We start from the raw sequence: 14,203 nt of genomic DNA, 5'->3' as shown, positions 1-14,203 counted from the left end.
AGGTCCGATATGTAATGTGAGCCGTTGGATTTAGATTAAATTTAGTGTTTCATTTTTTGTGGGTACAACTTACAGCAAGAACGCGTCGTGGGCAGAGCATTTAAATTGATTTTGTGAATCTGAGGTTATAATTGCTTCCAATGAAAAAGGAAAAGGAATTTATTAGAATATTGATTAATTTATGTGTAGTTTTTTTTGTCTATTTTTAACCCTTTGAATTTGAATCTTCAAAAGTGATTTTTAACTTGTTGGTTTGTTGGAATATAAGTGTGACACAAAGTTTATACCAAAATAACTCATCCATTTTAGGCGTTTTGCAATTTTAACATGATTTTAAAATTTTAGCAATTGACATCCACATCAAAAAAAATTTATCAAAAATTATTTGGTGTCGAAGTAGGTATTTATAAGTGTTGAAATTGACATTATTTCGTGTTTAAATTATAAAAAAAGGGTAAAATTTATGGGTTGTTTTGTAATTACTCCAAATTTATTTAAAAAGAAAAACAGGTGGGATAAAGATTTTAAGATTTAATAACTTAAACAATTAATAAATTAAGATTTTAAGACAGGTGTAGTGTTTATTTTATGCTTATAATTCTCATAAGTCTTTCAATAACATTTTAGGTCATATGTGATGTTGAAATGAAATAGAAATAATGAAAATTCACTTGAAAATGAAAATTTAATTATCTTTTCAAGTAGAACCATTTATTCCTCTCGTCATCCATGAAAAATGAACTTTTCATTTCTATAAAAATCAAATCAAAATTTAATAAAATAAAATAAATAATTGATAATTATGAAAGTATTTTAATAAATATATACAAAAATAAAAACATCACATTTAGTAATTTATCATACTATTAATTATTTAACTTTTTTATTTAACATTGATAATAAAATATGAAAAATTAATTTTATTTTCATTCCCATCTTCTTTCTTACACTAGTTAATAAAATAGAACCAAGTAATATAGAATCAATAATTATGAGTGTCACCAAGTGTCCCTCACGATGACTTGGTTACAGATCAAAATACTTCCGATCCTTCATTGCATACTTTTAATTTAATCATCATATCCATTTCAAATATTCGCACTTTATAATATATGGCAGCACCATTCATCAGCTAAAGCTACTTAATAATAAAGAACAAATAATTAAATAAAGAGATCCTAATGATCATCAAAAAGCTAAAATTCAACAACTTTGCTAAACCAACAAGATTCAGGTAACTTGCAAAATAATTTAACAGGCTGAAGAAAATTTAAAAGAAAATATGTTTGATCATCTCCATCCAATAATTTACTATCTAATAGTAAAACTCGGTTCTTCAAACATGAATTCCGCTTCATTTTTGAGATGAACGTACCACAATCTAGTATCATCGTACTACTGCCCAAATCAAGAACTAAATCAGCAAATAAGTTTGGCGCAAATGCGTTGATTTCTACAGGAATGGGGGCAATATGACCCATCGGCGTGGATATTTAGGTCTTCCATCCTTCCCGTCAAATAGCTACACAGAACAAATAGAGCAGAACTACGTAAGGAACAATAAGATGAAAAGACATGGGTTTTACAACATTAGGCTATAAGTTTCGAGTATCGGAGTTTCATAGCGTTTCTGAAAATAGACACAAAATGCTGAAATATAGGATTCAAGAAGTTTTCGTTCAACACAGTATGTGAATAGTCATCTGGAATTGATATCAAGTAATCAACTAAAGCAACCACCCTAATTCGGATCCTATTACTATACATGGTTCCAATACGAAATGATGATTTAGTTATACTAAGATGAATCTACAGTTGCCTATTGTTACAATTCTTTTATGCAAAAAATGCAATAGCTTAAAGTAGCTACGGAAGTAATGAAACATACCTTCCTCAGACGGCGGTGCTTTGCAAGGGCCCAATTGGTCATTATAGAAGTGGCAACCGCAAGAAAAACATAGCCCGCAACAGTCTGTGTTGCAATATTGAAACCCAACCACTGATAAATCTCGGTTGTGTAATTTGCACATGTTACTATATTAAATAGAAATCCACTTGGGATTTGATACCCGCCACCTCCATCAGGGCTTCGAAGATTTTTCAGCAAGATGTGGCAATAGAAGTTTGCAACTTGACAAATCAAACCAAAGCCAAACCCGATTTTCATCTGAAGATCACTAACAGGGGTGTATAACGGGTGATTCACATAGTAAGCAATGTAGGCACCGAAGGTCCAGTAATAAGCACAATTTCGGAAGACATTAGAGAGCGGTGAAGTTGCGTGGCTAAATCTGTGTACAAAAAATGTTTCCATGATACGCTTGAAGTAATGGAAGCACCAGTAGTACATAGCATATGTCTGAACCGGGCGGATGACACGTTCCTCATTGTATCCGAAATATTTGTACACGGGGAAGAAGTAAAAGACTGGATAGAGGATCAAAGGACCCAGGTACTCGAAGAAAAAGAGAGTACGGTAGGAAACTTGTGGACCCAAGTCCTTCAAAACTACAGTAATTTTATCTGAATTCCCATCGCTGTAATCCTTGAGACTTTTCTTGTAGTTCAGAACCGTTGCCCTTTCTTTTGATCCCGGTGTAATAGGGAGAGTAAGCCGCTGTCTTGAAGGATAGAATTTTTTGGCTGTTAAAGTAAGCAGCATATCAGGTTATTAAAGAAAATTCACATCTGTGCTCAAAAAACATATGTACACACTCCCATTTGTAAATAATACCTCAGGTTTGCAAATGAATTTTCAAATAAAAACTTGAAAATAATAATATGACTTAAAAATAAATCTATACAAATAATGGCAAGTTAGAATAAAAATTAAAGACGCATCCATGTTCATTTCTAAATTTATTGTTGATAAAAATATGACAAGCCATTTACTCGCCTTCACCTTCAAAATCTACAATGTTACGGGATTTTCCTTAGTACGTGGGATGCAGTTTTACATGATATAAACCATTGAAATAGAATATCAAAATATTAAGACAACTCAATAAGAAAAACTAGAATTGAACTCAGCAAGAGAAGATTTACAAAATTAGCCACAATTAAAGTACAACGTTCTTTCAAATGATGTGACTAAACTTAAACAAATGATATTAATAAAGTCTAACAGATAAAGAAACACTAGGCAATCTTGTTTTAAGTGTCCTTTGCTGAAAATTCTAATAAAAAATTATGCAGTCTGATCATAGCATATTGTGAATATAGCTGCAGATAATAAGAAGTGAAGCACATATTATACAGATGTTTGTAGTTGATCCAGCCATTAAATTCACACATTGCCAATTAAAACGACAAATGTGTGATATACAAGAAAGACTGCAAGCTCTAACAACAGCATGCAACTTATAAAAAAAACATAAAAAAGTGGTCGAAACAATGGAACAACATGAGCAGCACTCAAGTAGCACAATCCCCAATCGGACTTGTTTACCAACAAAGCAAGTAGATAGGAATATCAAATTCTAGCCAATCTAATACTTATGTAGCAGGAAAACGAAAAACTGCAAAATGATTTCTTCCACAATAATATTTTATGAAGGCTTAATCGCTTTAAAAATCATGAACTTTAGCATATTTTGCGATTTTAATATGAACTTTCAATTTTGGCAATTTAGGACATGAACTATTATTTTTTTTACAATTCGAAACACCAAGGAATTTTCCGTCAAATAAATGTTGATCTGGACACCGGAATAAACAGAGTTCCAACATCCACATCAGTATTTTTTTAACGAGAAATTGCTCGGTATTCCGAATTTTAAAAATTCAAAAGTTGGTATTGAATGTCGCCAAAATTGAAAATTCGTGTTAAAATTGCAAAACACGCTAAAGTTTGCGATTTTAAAGCAATTAAGCCTATTAGAAATATAAAGTTCCAAAATTTCAGAAGTCCCCGGAAACATAAACGAAATGCCAAAACATATAACTAAAACCCAAATCATTATTCGAACTAAAATTCACTTAACTCTTAGTGCAACATAGCTTTCTATCATAACAAATCTAATTACCACATAAAATGTGTTTCTCCTCCAAGTTAAAATCATAACAGTAAGTCAGTAATAACATCCACAAAAATAAAACATTAAGTCCAGCCATTGAATTGAATCTCAAACTCAGTAAATACTAAATTACATGCATCACTTACTTCTCTTATGAATTGCCTCCTGCAGATCAGCCACTGTAGCCTAACAAAAAAAACACAAACACATCAAAATCAAAACAAAAATTCAAACTGTTTTACTCTACTCAAAATTATTACATACTACAGAGAGATAGAAATATTACAGAGTCATTGAGCTCAAGTCCACCTTTAACGACCTCTCTACCACTGCGTGAAACAACAGTAATTTTCATTTTAGAGATTAAACTGAGAGAGACCCAGTTCAGTAAATTGCAGTAAGAACAAACCCTTTAAATTGCAAAGGATTCTGTTCAAGATTCAAGAAGAACTGGGAAAATTGAAGATCTGTGTGAATTGTGAAATGAAAGTAGAGAGATGGGTTTGAGTGGGCCGATTTAAGATGGTGGATGGATAGGCTGATGTATTAAAGAGATGTAGTTGGGAGTAGGAGAGCTAACCATATTTTGATGAACCGCCCCTCTTTAAATTGAGAAAATTACACCAAATCACCAAAAACTTAAAAGTTTGTGTAAATCACCCAGATTTTTTTTTCTTGTAAAAATCCCTTAATTTTTAAAAATAGTTTGTATGTTTACCTTTAGATATTTATCTTCCCTATTTTATCCCCATGCTCTATTATTCTATTATGTTTCTATAACAGAGAATAATTTGCTCTTTCTCACGCATTACACACGCTGATTATTATCCTCACTTGCTCATGGATTTCCACAATGGTTATCACTTCTTATTTGCTCATAAATCAACCTGCTCATGCATTGCCTATTACCTGCTCATGCATTACTTCATTTTAATTTATTTTTTTAATCCTTTATTTAATATTATTTTTACTTTTAAAAATATTATAAATTATAAATAGGAGTCACATGTTTATTATTTTTTATTTAATTTTTCTTTCTGTTATTTTTCATTTAATTCTTCTTTCTATTATTCTCCAATTAAAATAAATATATTTTTATGTTATATAATGATACTAATATTTATTTTCTTTCTATTATTTTTTATTTAATTTTTCTTCTATTATTTTTCATTTATTCTCCAATTAAAATAAATATATTTTTTATATTATATAAAGATACTAATATTTATATATTATTCAAATTAAAATTATTTATGGCTAGATATGTGATGGTTTGACCCGTTGTGGTCAGTGTAAACTCAGTATAAACTTGATGTCAGCTTAAAGTAAATAATTTAAATTAATTTTTTTATTAAACTGATTTTAAATTTAAATTTGAATTAGTTTAATTAAAATTAATTTATTCTAATCAAATAAATTTATTGATAATTTACATATCAAAAATAACTCACAAAATGACAAATGAACTAATAGTAAACTGGATGTTTAATTATCTAAGTTTTTACTGAAGTGAAATCTAATTTAATTTTAAAATAAACCTAAAAAATAAACCGTGTAAATTCAATGTGAATTTAATGTAGACCTAGTGTGACCTTAATGTAAACTCAATGTGAACTTAACATGAACTTAATATAAATTCAATGTCAACTTAATATAAATTTTGGATAAATTACTATAAATTAAAAATTAATTTAGTCTAATCAAATTAATTTATTTGTAGATTAAAAATAAATTTTCGAAGAGACAACTAAACTAATAGTAATTGAAAATAAATTATCTAAGTTTATTACAGTGGTCCGTATGAATGCAATATGAACTCAATGTAAACTCAATATGAACTCAATGTAGACTCAATGAGACCTTAATATAAACTCAATGTAAACTTAATATAAATTTAATATAAACTTAACGTAAAATCAATGTCAACTGAATATAAATTCAAAACTATATTAGTCTAATCAAATTAATTTATTTGTAGTTTAAAAATAAATTTCCAAAGAGACAATTAAACTAATAGTAAATTGAAAATAAACATCTAAGTTTATTATAGTGGTCGATATGAACTCAATATGAACTCAATGTGAAATCAATATGAACTTAATGTGAACTCAATATGAACTCAATGTGAACTCAATATAAACTCAATGTGCACTTAATATAAACTCAATATGAACTTAATGTAAACTCAGTGTGAACTCAAAATAAATTAATTTAAATTAAATTATTAATAAACTGATTATAAATTCACAATTAATTTATTCTAATTCAATTAATTTAATAATAATTTACCCTATCAATAATAAACCTATGAAGTAACAAATAAACTAGTAACAAAAGTATCTAAGGTTTGAATGAAATTATAGTTGATGTAAGCTTAAAATTAACTTAATATAAATTTGAAGTAAACTAATCTAAAATAAATTCTTAATAAATTGATTATAAATTTAAAATTAATCAAATTAGTTTATTAAAAATTTACACAATAATTTTTTTTTATAAAATAACAAATAAACTGAAAAAAAAATTATATATGATTTTACTAAAATTAAATCATTTATATTTAATGTAAATTTGAAATAGAATGAATGTAAATGAAATATAAATTAAAAATAATTTAATGTAAAATGTAAAAGAAATGTGAACTTAGAGTAAACTAACCTAAAATAAATTATGAGTGAATTAATTATAAATTAATATTTATTTAGTCTAATTAAATAATTTCTAAAAAATTAATAATAACACAAATAATTTATAGTAAAACAAAATAAATTAACTAACTAATTAATTAAATTTATTAATTTTTAATAAAAGTAAATTAAATGTGAATTTAAAATAAATAAATTTAATTTTGTTTAGTAAAATAATTTATTAAAATTATTAATTTTGGCAACAATATTATTTAAATACAATATTCTAATGAAGAAATATGCTATTAAAAAGATTAAATTAGACAATTCAATTATTGAAGTAGTCAAAAGATAAAATTAGTCATGTCACCTAATTTTTTTTTCCTTAGCACTAGCATTCAACAACACAAGTATTATGTCCACGGGTATGTTTGAATATTACTCATGCCACCTAAGCTTATTTATTTAATTAGGCAACAACATTCAACAGATATGACTATTCTTCCGCATTTAGCATGCGTGTGGTCAGGGACAAACTTGTCCTATTTTATATCAAAGACAACTATCTTGGAGTATTGAGGGATTTATAGAAACTTTTTTCTTTTTTTGAGTGATTACTGCAAAATAAAAAAAGCTGAGGTAAATATGTTAGATTGGAGCATTTTTGGGGGATTTGTGTAGATTACCCCTTTAAATTGCTATTTAGCTTTTTATTTTTCTTAAATAAATTATCAATTATTTTTTATTTTTTATTTATCATTTAAATATATTAATATTAGTAGTATTGTAATAGAAAAAAATATTAGTAGTATTATCTATCGATCAATAATTAAATGTAATAAAAAAATTATCGAATAAAAATTAATTTGTTTTAAATATTTTTTTTTTTTGGTGAGAACCCAAAAAAAAGACTTTTTTACTAGACTGGAAAAAAATATTACAACAAGAGAAATCAGCTTAACAAAGCACAGCAACAAGCTCAAATGAGCAAACAACAAAATTCAACTTAGCAAGCTAAAAAGCTAAACAGAAAGCCACAAACTAAAATAGAACATAAGGATAAGGGTAAGGAATTTGGATGAACTAATGCGAATGGGTCTTGGTCCGTTCGTATGGAGCGAACAAAAGCTGACTTGAGGATAAAATAGTTGGTTCGTAGCTTAGCTAATTAAGCCTCTGTAACCCACACACAGCATTATAGGTGTTCACGTTATCAACATTGACTTTAGAAATAACAATAGTTTTAATACTTCTAATGATAGTCGAAGCATATGAGTTTTCATAGTTGAAAATCTTCTTGTTTCTATCCTTTCAGATATAATAGACAGTAGCAGTCGGAATGATTTTTCGAAACATTTCTTTTCAGAAATTCGATTACAGAGCCAGCTGATGAGCCTTCTCCAAGTGTAAATGTTACCACGACGATCACAAATAGGAAGCAGCTTATCCCTAATCATTCTCAAAAAGGCACACACTCAAACAAACAATGATCATTAATTAAATTTAGTTTGAAACCTTTATAAACTGTTTTTAAAAGTCAATTTAAATTGTTTGTTTGAAACCTTTATAAACTGTTGAAAACTTTGTAAACTGTATTAAACTGTTATTATAACTAATTTAACTATTTTATGAAGTGTTGAAACTGTTTTAAAAATCCGTTTGAAACTGGTTGAAACCTTTGTAAACTGTTTGAAACTTTTGTAAACTGTTTTTCAAATTTTTGTAAGCTGTTTGAAAATATATTTTTTAAACTGTTTGAAACTTTTGTAAACTGTTTTTGAAATTTTTGAAAGCTGTTTGAAAATATTTTTTAAAAAACTGTTTGAAACCTTTATAAACTGTTTGAAACATTTTTTTAACTGTTTGAAACTGTATTTAAATAAAAGTTGCAAATTCTATTTATGAAACTGTTTGAAACGCTTGTAAACTGTTTGAAATTTTTATAAACTGTTTGAAGCAGTTTTTTTAAACTGTTTAAAACGCTTGTAAACTGTTTGAAACCTTTGTAAACTGTTTAAAACAGTTTTTTATACTCTTTGAAACGCTAGTAAAATGTTTGAAATCATTCTATAAACTTTTTTTAAATGATAATAAAAATGTATTTTAGAAACTTTTTAAAACCTTTTGAAATTGTATTTGAAACCTTTTGAAACTGCATTTGAAACCGTTTGAAACCGTTTTTACTAGATTTTTAATGAGAACAAATTAATTAATAATTTACAGTTTTCTTTGTTTTTTGAGAAAGTTATGATCGTTGGATTTGAATTGAAAGTGAATTTTGAGGTGATTTGATTACGAATTAAAAATTCGAGCGGATCGAAACTAAATTTGAAACTCACAATAAATTTTTAAAAAGTAATGATAGAATTAGAGAAATCAATTTGTTGAATTGTTATGAGCTGAAGATTTTGAATTTAATTGTTGAATTGTTGTTGTTTTTTTCTCTTTAAATGAGCTGAAGAAGAAGAAGAAGAAGAAGAAGAAGAAGAAGAAAAAGAAAAAGAAGCTCTGAATAAAATATGTTAGGTATAAGTGGAGTATAAAAGATAAAGCGGCAAAGTAATAAAGTAATTGGCTGACACGCTTAGGGCATGAAAATTAAGTTATAATTTTTGGGTTAAAAAATTCTAATATTTTCCTAATTTAGGTAATTAGCTAATTCTTTCTTAAAATTATTCATTTGGGCTTGTTTAAGAAAATAGATTAGTGATTGGGTACTAGGACCAATGAAGTGTTGTCACAAAATCTAAACCTAAAAGAAGAGAAGTTGCAGCGCTGCAACTTAATAAAATGCAAGAGAACATTTGACAGAAAGGTGGTCGCTGGCTGCTCCTCTTCTTTTTTCTGTTTTAAATTTACTTCACACCGTTACCTTTGGGTCAAGGTGAGAAAACGGTTGTTTACCTTCAAGTAGCAGAGATAACGGCTGTTTACCTTCAAGTAGCAGAGATAACGGCCGTTACCTTACAAAATATATATAACGGTTCAAAATCGGTCCAAAAACCTGTAAATAACGGCCGTTACGTTATGTAACGGCCGTTATTTAAATCCATGATGCTTAGGTGGCAGCCGAAATTAATTTTTTTTACCTGAAAACTTGACATATATGCATAATTTGACCTAAAAACTCATTTTTAAAGTGAAATTATGTATATATGATAAATTTTCAAAATAAAACTAGAAAAATCTGATTGCCACATGTCAATTTCTGGATGCCATCTAAGCATTTTTGGCCGGAAATACTAAAATGAAAAAATTGAAAGTTCAATGATCGAAAAGAAAAAAAAGTTTAGTAACTGAAAAAAATTTTGAAAGTTCATGGTTAGAATCAATTACCCATATTTTTTTTTATTAATTAGGTCATTTTTATCTTTTTTTTTTTTGACAATCGAACAATCTTTTATTAATAATAAAGAGCAGTTACAGGTGTAAGAATTCAGAAAGGGTATAACCGTTTCTAATGACCTGACATGGAACAAGATGTAAACCTTGATTCGCAGATCGCCTTACAAAATAAAATCAAAATTACATAACTGCTCTAACACGATAAGATCCAATCATTTTCTGTCTAACAGAAAACTCACAAACTCCTCCATAAAAACAACAATCTTTCATAAAGAAAGAACAACAAAACTTTCGAAAAGAAAGACAATCGCTGTAAAATAGTTATCAAAAAAAAACTAATATAACCAGGTCATTTTTATCTACTTCTTCAATTGTCATGATTCACATAATTAATATACCGGGTAAAGTAATAGTATTTTTTAAAATACTTAAATATATGTGGTCATAATTACGAAAAGATGAAGACTAATATATGATATATGTAAGAAAATTAACCAGCTTAATGTTCAAGCAGATTTTTCAGAAATCAACCTCTCAAATAAGGAAGCTCTTGATCAAGAACCGAACAAAGATAAAAATAAATTAAATTTTAAAAATATTAAATTTACAAGCGACTTTTTAAATTGGACGTTACTAAGTAACGATGAAACTTTATAAAAAGCACTCAAAAAATAGCTCCAAAATTATAAAATCAAGTATGACTGATTTACATATTTTTATTAAAATAAGTTTAAATATAACAAATTGCTTATAATTATAAAAAATATATAATATAATCAGTTACTCTTTTTAACGATCATTCAATATTTAAGGCATAATTCAAAATTCATATTATCTAAAAGAGTTGAATTTCAAAGTCTTTATAAATTTGTATCAGTATTAAAAAAAAAGTTAGTATAATATAACATCAAAATGTAAAAGAGCGGAACAGAAGATATTATTAGAATATATTTTGATCTTAGTAAGTTTTAATTAGTTTACAGATTTTGATTTTCTTTCAAGAAAAAATTATATTTATTCCGCGCAAATGCGAGGAGCTACGATTAGTAGGGGTGTAAATGAACCGAGCCGAGCCGAGCTTTGGAGTGTTCATGTTCGGTTCGTTTAGCGAACAAGGTGTTCATGTTCGGTTCATGTTCAATCGAGCTTTGAACAGAGTGTTCATGTTCGGTTCGTTTAAATTTTATACTGTTCATGTTCTGTCACGACCCATTTTCATGAATCGCGACCGGCGCTAGGGTATGGGTAATGTAGTACCGAAACCCGTAGCTAGCCTTTCATTTATTTCATAAACACATAAACCTGCAGAAAACCAATGCTCGGGGGCAACCGAGACTTCAGCCTAAACTAGCAGTTATAATAATCAACAGTTAAAATAGCATGCTTAATCAACTCCGAGTTTAAAATAGATTCATCATGAATTAATGTAAATAATACAGCATGCCAGAGCAATATAACCAGTCGAACCAATCCGACAAAATAAATAATAATAATAAAGACTTCTAGTTACTACTGCGGTCTAAGAATAAAACAGTTTTACAGTTCTACTAAAATAAATGGAACCTCCGAGGAAAAGTAAATGCGGAGATCACCAGACTCTCTCAGATCATAACCCTGGGGAAAATTGGGAAAACAACGGGGTCAGATATACTGAGATGAGTTCATACCACTATCTACATTTATTAAGTGAAAAACCTTTAAAACGTTTAAAACGTTTAAATACGATATTACGAATAATAGTTGGAACCTTAATCCACAATTCTAAAATAATAAACATAATCCAACAGGTCTGGTCCCGAGAGCTGAGCTACACCGAGTTACCACTGACCACACTTATACTAGAGTCCCGAGAGCCGAGCTACACCGAGTTACTCTACTTGGTCCCGAGAGCTATGCTCACACCGAGTTACCACATTACCATAATTACCTTTCCCAGATCATTACCGGTGCGCACGCAGTCCTAATGATGCCCATTAGGTAGCATGTTCCAACTAAGAGCCATAATATAAAAACAGTTCGAAATATACGTACAGTATATATATATAATATTAAAATAACAATTTACTTAATACAGCGGTAAATAGTAAGTACAAACTCACTGCTTGCTTATCCACGTGATCTTGGCAAACAGCTAACCCTGTTTCGACTCCGGAGCGCGAGTAGTCGAAGAGTCTAAAAATAAATCATACGTTAAAATCGCTCCAACCCCTAACTCTAAGAATACTAGACACCACGTAGGACTAGCACAATTAATCAGACAATTAAATAACACACAGAGAAACACAATTCTCAACTAAATTATAATGCCGTAATTAATTCAAGACTATTGAGTTCGCACTTAAATACAATCCGAAAATATTATTAAAATAATATTTAATTGATAAATAAAATCAATTCCTCAAATAGTGGAGTAGCCGAGTTTCTTAAAACTACCAAGCTAATTCCACATGTCGGGCGACCCAAGTCTAACCCGGCCCAACCATAAAACCAGAGTTAGAAACCGCAGTTTATAATTTAATATTTACCAAAAATATTAATCAATATCCAGATAGAACTCAATAGCTTGAAACCCGAGTAATTAAATAATACCGGCAAATATCTCAAATAATTAAATAACAAAATAAAGTAAAAATATAACTTTAATCTCAAAGGCATCCTAAGCCAAAAATATCAATTTAACAATTAAATAATAATTAATAATAATTATTAACTTAATTTTTAAATATTCAAATATTATTTTTATGCCCAAAAAAATAATATAATTAATTTGATAAACTTTGAAATAAAATAAAATCCCCAATACTTATTTAATATAGTCAATATAAAATTTTATGTATAACTATAATTAAATTGATATTTAATTTAAACTTAAAATATTAATGCCCGGATTAATTTCAAATTATAAATAATAATATTATTTAAATCGCTAATTAATAAGTCGAAACCAATTTCGTAAATTAAAAATCAAAAATCAATATCAAATAGTTAAAAGATAAGTTTAGGAACCATTATATTTTAGTCACAAAAACTTAATGACCAAAACAAACCATTAGCCAAAACAAATTCAAACTAGCCAATTAAACACCAACACCTAATCATCTTCTCCATTTATACAACACTTAATAACCCAACCATGCACAGAATACAAAAAAACGATTTCAAGCTTTCAATGATTCAACACAACTTCACTTATCACCCTAACCCTTAATAAATCAATCACTAAATCAAGTTTATGACTAGAACAAAGCAAAATGAAATCAAGATCAAGACCAAAGATCAATGATCTCGGTATAACTCAAAAACGAACAACGAAGAGTTCAAAACCGAAGACAAGAATCAAGCAAGGACTCCATCATTGTGAGCTCAAGGAAATAAACATCTAAACACGAAACTAATATCCTAAGAAGTCATAAACAATGCTCATGAAGAATTCAAACAAACGGCAGTAACCTTATAAAACATTCTCAGTTTATATTCATATAAAACGGCGAGACGGCGGCGATTGAAACGGAAAATTTACGTACCGTTTGACAGAATTCCAAAAGCAAAGTTGTAGAGTAATGAGTCTTCTATCGCTGGAAAGAAACGGAACCGAAATCGATCTAGAAACGGCTGCGAACGGATCTAAAAACGAAGGTATCGTTTTAGAACTCAAAACTGAAAATAACTTAAAAACGATAGAACGACGGCGATTGAAACGAGGTCGATTACGTACCGTTTTGCGAAACCAAGGTGGGGAATCGTAGAGTCGTGAGTCTAGAGTCTCTGGGACAAAACGATTTTGATTTCGACCTAGAAACGAATGAGAACGACTCAAATTACGTAATGCCGTTTCAAAACAAAATCTGGAAATCAAAGGAATTATAACACTTACTGAACAGCGATCTTTGGAGGATGATAACGGATTCAATACTCAGCGAATGAACAAACGAAAAGCGGCTAGGGTTAGTTTGCAGTGTGATCTAGGTTTTCTGTTTAGAAGTCGACTTAAAATAACGCAAGGAAACGGGCCGAAAACGAGATCGAAAAGGGCTGGGCGAAGGGGTCAAACGGGCTGCGTGTTTCCCGAACGGAAATGGCCCTTCAGGGCATGATTCCCGTTCGGGAATGCCTGGTCTCGAACGAGACCAGGCCCAAAAAAAGGAGATTCCCGTTCGGGACTTTCAATTCCCGAACGGGAATGGTCCAAATCAAATTTTTTTTTTTTTTTAAATA

At 29.1% G+C, this 14,203-nt stretch overlaps 1 protein-coding gene across 1 annotated transcript; it reads right to left on the bottom strand.

The window, feature by feature from the left end:
* Window positions 1-1,163: 1,163 nt before the first annotated feature.
* Window positions 1,164-4,652, bottom strand: LOC126660844 (very-long-chain enoyl-CoA reductase). Its single transcript, XM_050354536.2, has 4 exons — window positions 4,303-4,652; window positions 4,163-4,202; window positions 1,889-2,643; window positions 1,164-1,522 (listed from the first exon to the last, which is right to left on the bottom strand). Exons 1-4 carry the CDS (start codon window positions 4,369-4,371, stop codon window positions 1,454-1,456), a joined length of 933 nt encoding a protein of 310 aa, XP_050210493.1. The 5' UTR covers window positions 4,372-4,652; the 3' UTR covers window positions 1,164-1,453.
* Between the last annotated feature and the right edge of the window lie 9,551 nt (window positions 4,653-14,203).

Source organism: Mercurialis annua, linkage group LG8 (assembly GCF_937616625.2).
Source record: "Mercurialis annua linkage group LG8, ddMerAnnu1.2, whole genome shotgun sequence".
In the NCBI taxonomy this organism is placed as follows: Eukaryota; Viridiplantae; Streptophyta; class Magnoliopsida; order Malpighiales; family Euphorbiaceae; genus Mercurialis; species Mercurialis annua.
Note: the sequence above shows the minus strand (reverse complement) of the source record. Positions and strands in the feature narration are given on the sequence as shown.

Coding starts and splice junctions, on each gene's coding strand:
- LOC126660844 (XM_050354536.2), bottom strand. CDS start 4,371: ATGAAAATTACTGTTGTTTCACGCAGTGGTAGAGAGGTCGTTAAAGGT. Junction 4,203..4,302: donor GACTTGAGCTCAATGACTCT/GTAATATTTCTA, acceptor TTTTTTTGTTAG/GCTACAGTGGCTGATCTGCA. Junction 2,644..4,162: donor GGAGGCAATTCATAAGAGAA/GTAAGTGATGCA, acceptor TTACTTTAACAG/CCAAAAAATTCTATCCTTCA.